This window comes from Salvelinus sp. IW2-2015, unplaced genomic scaffold (genome assembly GCF_002910315.2).
Source record: "Salvelinus sp. IW2-2015 unplaced genomic scaffold, ASM291031v2 Un_scaffold5613, whole genome shotgun sequence".
In the NCBI taxonomy this organism is placed as follows: Eukaryota; Metazoa; Chordata; class Actinopteri; order Salmoniformes; family Salmonidae; genus Salvelinus; species Salvelinus sp. IW2-2015.
The window spans coordinates 6600-8320 of record NW_019946878.1 but is presented as its reverse complement, the minus strand read 5'-3'; the positions used below and the strand labels follow the sequence as shown (position 1 = coordinate 8320).

The 1721-nt window shown below is 42.9% G+C and overlaps 1 protein-coding gene across 1 annotated transcript in view; it reads left to right on the top strand.

Annotated features, from left to right (window-relative positions):
• LOC139026724 (sialoadhesin-like) overlaps positions 1-1721 on the top strand; it is a 13914-nt gene that overhangs the window by 11123 nt on the left and 1070 nt on the right. The window contains exons 3-7 of the mRNA XM_070442038.1: positions 339-404; positions 623-724; positions 813-1031; positions 1144-1476; positions 1571-1711. Coding sequence (XP_070298139.1) covers positions 339-404; positions 623-724; positions 813-1031; positions 1144-1476; positions 1571-1711 — 861 coding nt within the window. The remainder of the gene's footprint in view (positions 1-338; positions 405-622; positions 725-812; positions 1032-1143; positions 1477-1570; positions 1712-1721) is intronic.

The following is a 1721-nucleotide window of genomic DNA, read 5'->3' as shown; positions in this document are numbered from 1 at the left end:
ACACTTATAATATCCTGGTAATACTACACTACAGAACAATATGATATACTGGTAATACTACACTTACAGAACATGATGATATACTGGAACTACTTTATCTCTCTATGTAGCGGGTGGAAATGATGAGGTTTGTTATTTTATGTTGTTATTCTCTCTTCATCAGACCTGCAGGTGAAGGTGACTCCTGGCACAGTGACAGAAGGATCATGGGTGACACTGACATGTAGCACCACCTGTACTCTGACTGAAATCCCCAACCCCACCTACATCTGGTACAAGAATGGAGATACCTATTTTCTGACTCCTCTCCCCAGTATCAATACTCAGCCAGTGAGGAGGTTCTGACAGCTACTCCTGTGCTTTAAGAGTCCATGAGAAACTCAGCTCTCCTGAAGTCACAGTGGGTGAGTGTTGTGATTACCTCCAGAGTTTTCCTCTCGTTATTTCTTACGGTAAACAGACTTGATATTTTCAGTCAATTCAGATTACTGATTAATAAGTAACTATAGCTCATTACTATCTAACATGTTAGTACTGAAGACTACTGAGAATCATACAAATAAGCTAATATCATCACCGTCTTCACCATCATCATCATCATGTGCTTCATCATTTGTTCCAGATACTTCTTCTCTGAGCTGCTTGAGTGTGACCTACACCAGTAGAAGCATCTGTTCCTTGATACCATCAGTGGACCTGCCTTGCACTACCATATATCCCACAGGTTGGACTGTTGTCTTTAAGTCATGTTGAGCCATTTTGTCACCTACAGAAGGAAACCAGAAAGTGTGTTTTTATTTGCTCTCATTCAGACCTGCAGGTGAAGGTGACTCCTGACACAGAGGCAGGGAAGAGGACACTGACCTGTAGCACCACCTGTACTCTGACTGGTAACCCCACCTACATCTGGTACAGGAACGGACAGTCTCTTGCTTGGCTCACTTCCCAACAACACTCTGTCTGGAGTTCTGAAACAGAGAGTTACTCCTGTGCTGTTAAAGGCCATGAGGATCTCCGCTCTCCTGCAGTGTGTGAGTCTGGAATCTATTGGGATAATTTGTAGCTAACCTTTCTTTATAACAAAATAAGGCAATTTTCTAACTTCAAGGTATGTGTGAACAAAACTATTTAATATATTTTCAGGTGCTCAGGGTCACAACTGCTGGAGAGTGACTTACACCAAGAGGAGAATCTGTGTCTTGAAGGGGTCCACAGTGAAGATATCCTGCTCTTACACTCACCCCACTAGTTATATAGAACAAGGTTCCTTCTGGTTTACACAGAAACACCCTGTAGATCTCAGTTCATATCCAGAGTATACAGGTCGTGTGGAGTACAATAGGAACACAGAGAACCACCACACCATGACAATAACAGACCTGACAGAGAAGGACTCGGCTGAATACAAATTCAGATTACTAACAACAAATGAAGGGAGATTTTCTGGTCTTCCTGGTGTGATGTTGACTGTCACAGGTAATACTCCACCTACAGTTACTACGGTAATAGGACAAGTCTAATCACATGACAAGCCTGTCTGGAGTCAAATATGACTGATGTTTCCTCCTAGATATCCTGTTGGAGATGGATCCTACGTCTGTGTCAGAGGGGGAGAGAGTCACACTGAGATGTAGAACCCAATGTACAGTCGGTCTCAACCCCACCTACATCTGGTACAAGAACAGACAACATCTAACCAACCCAGTCACCAGTTATAACAG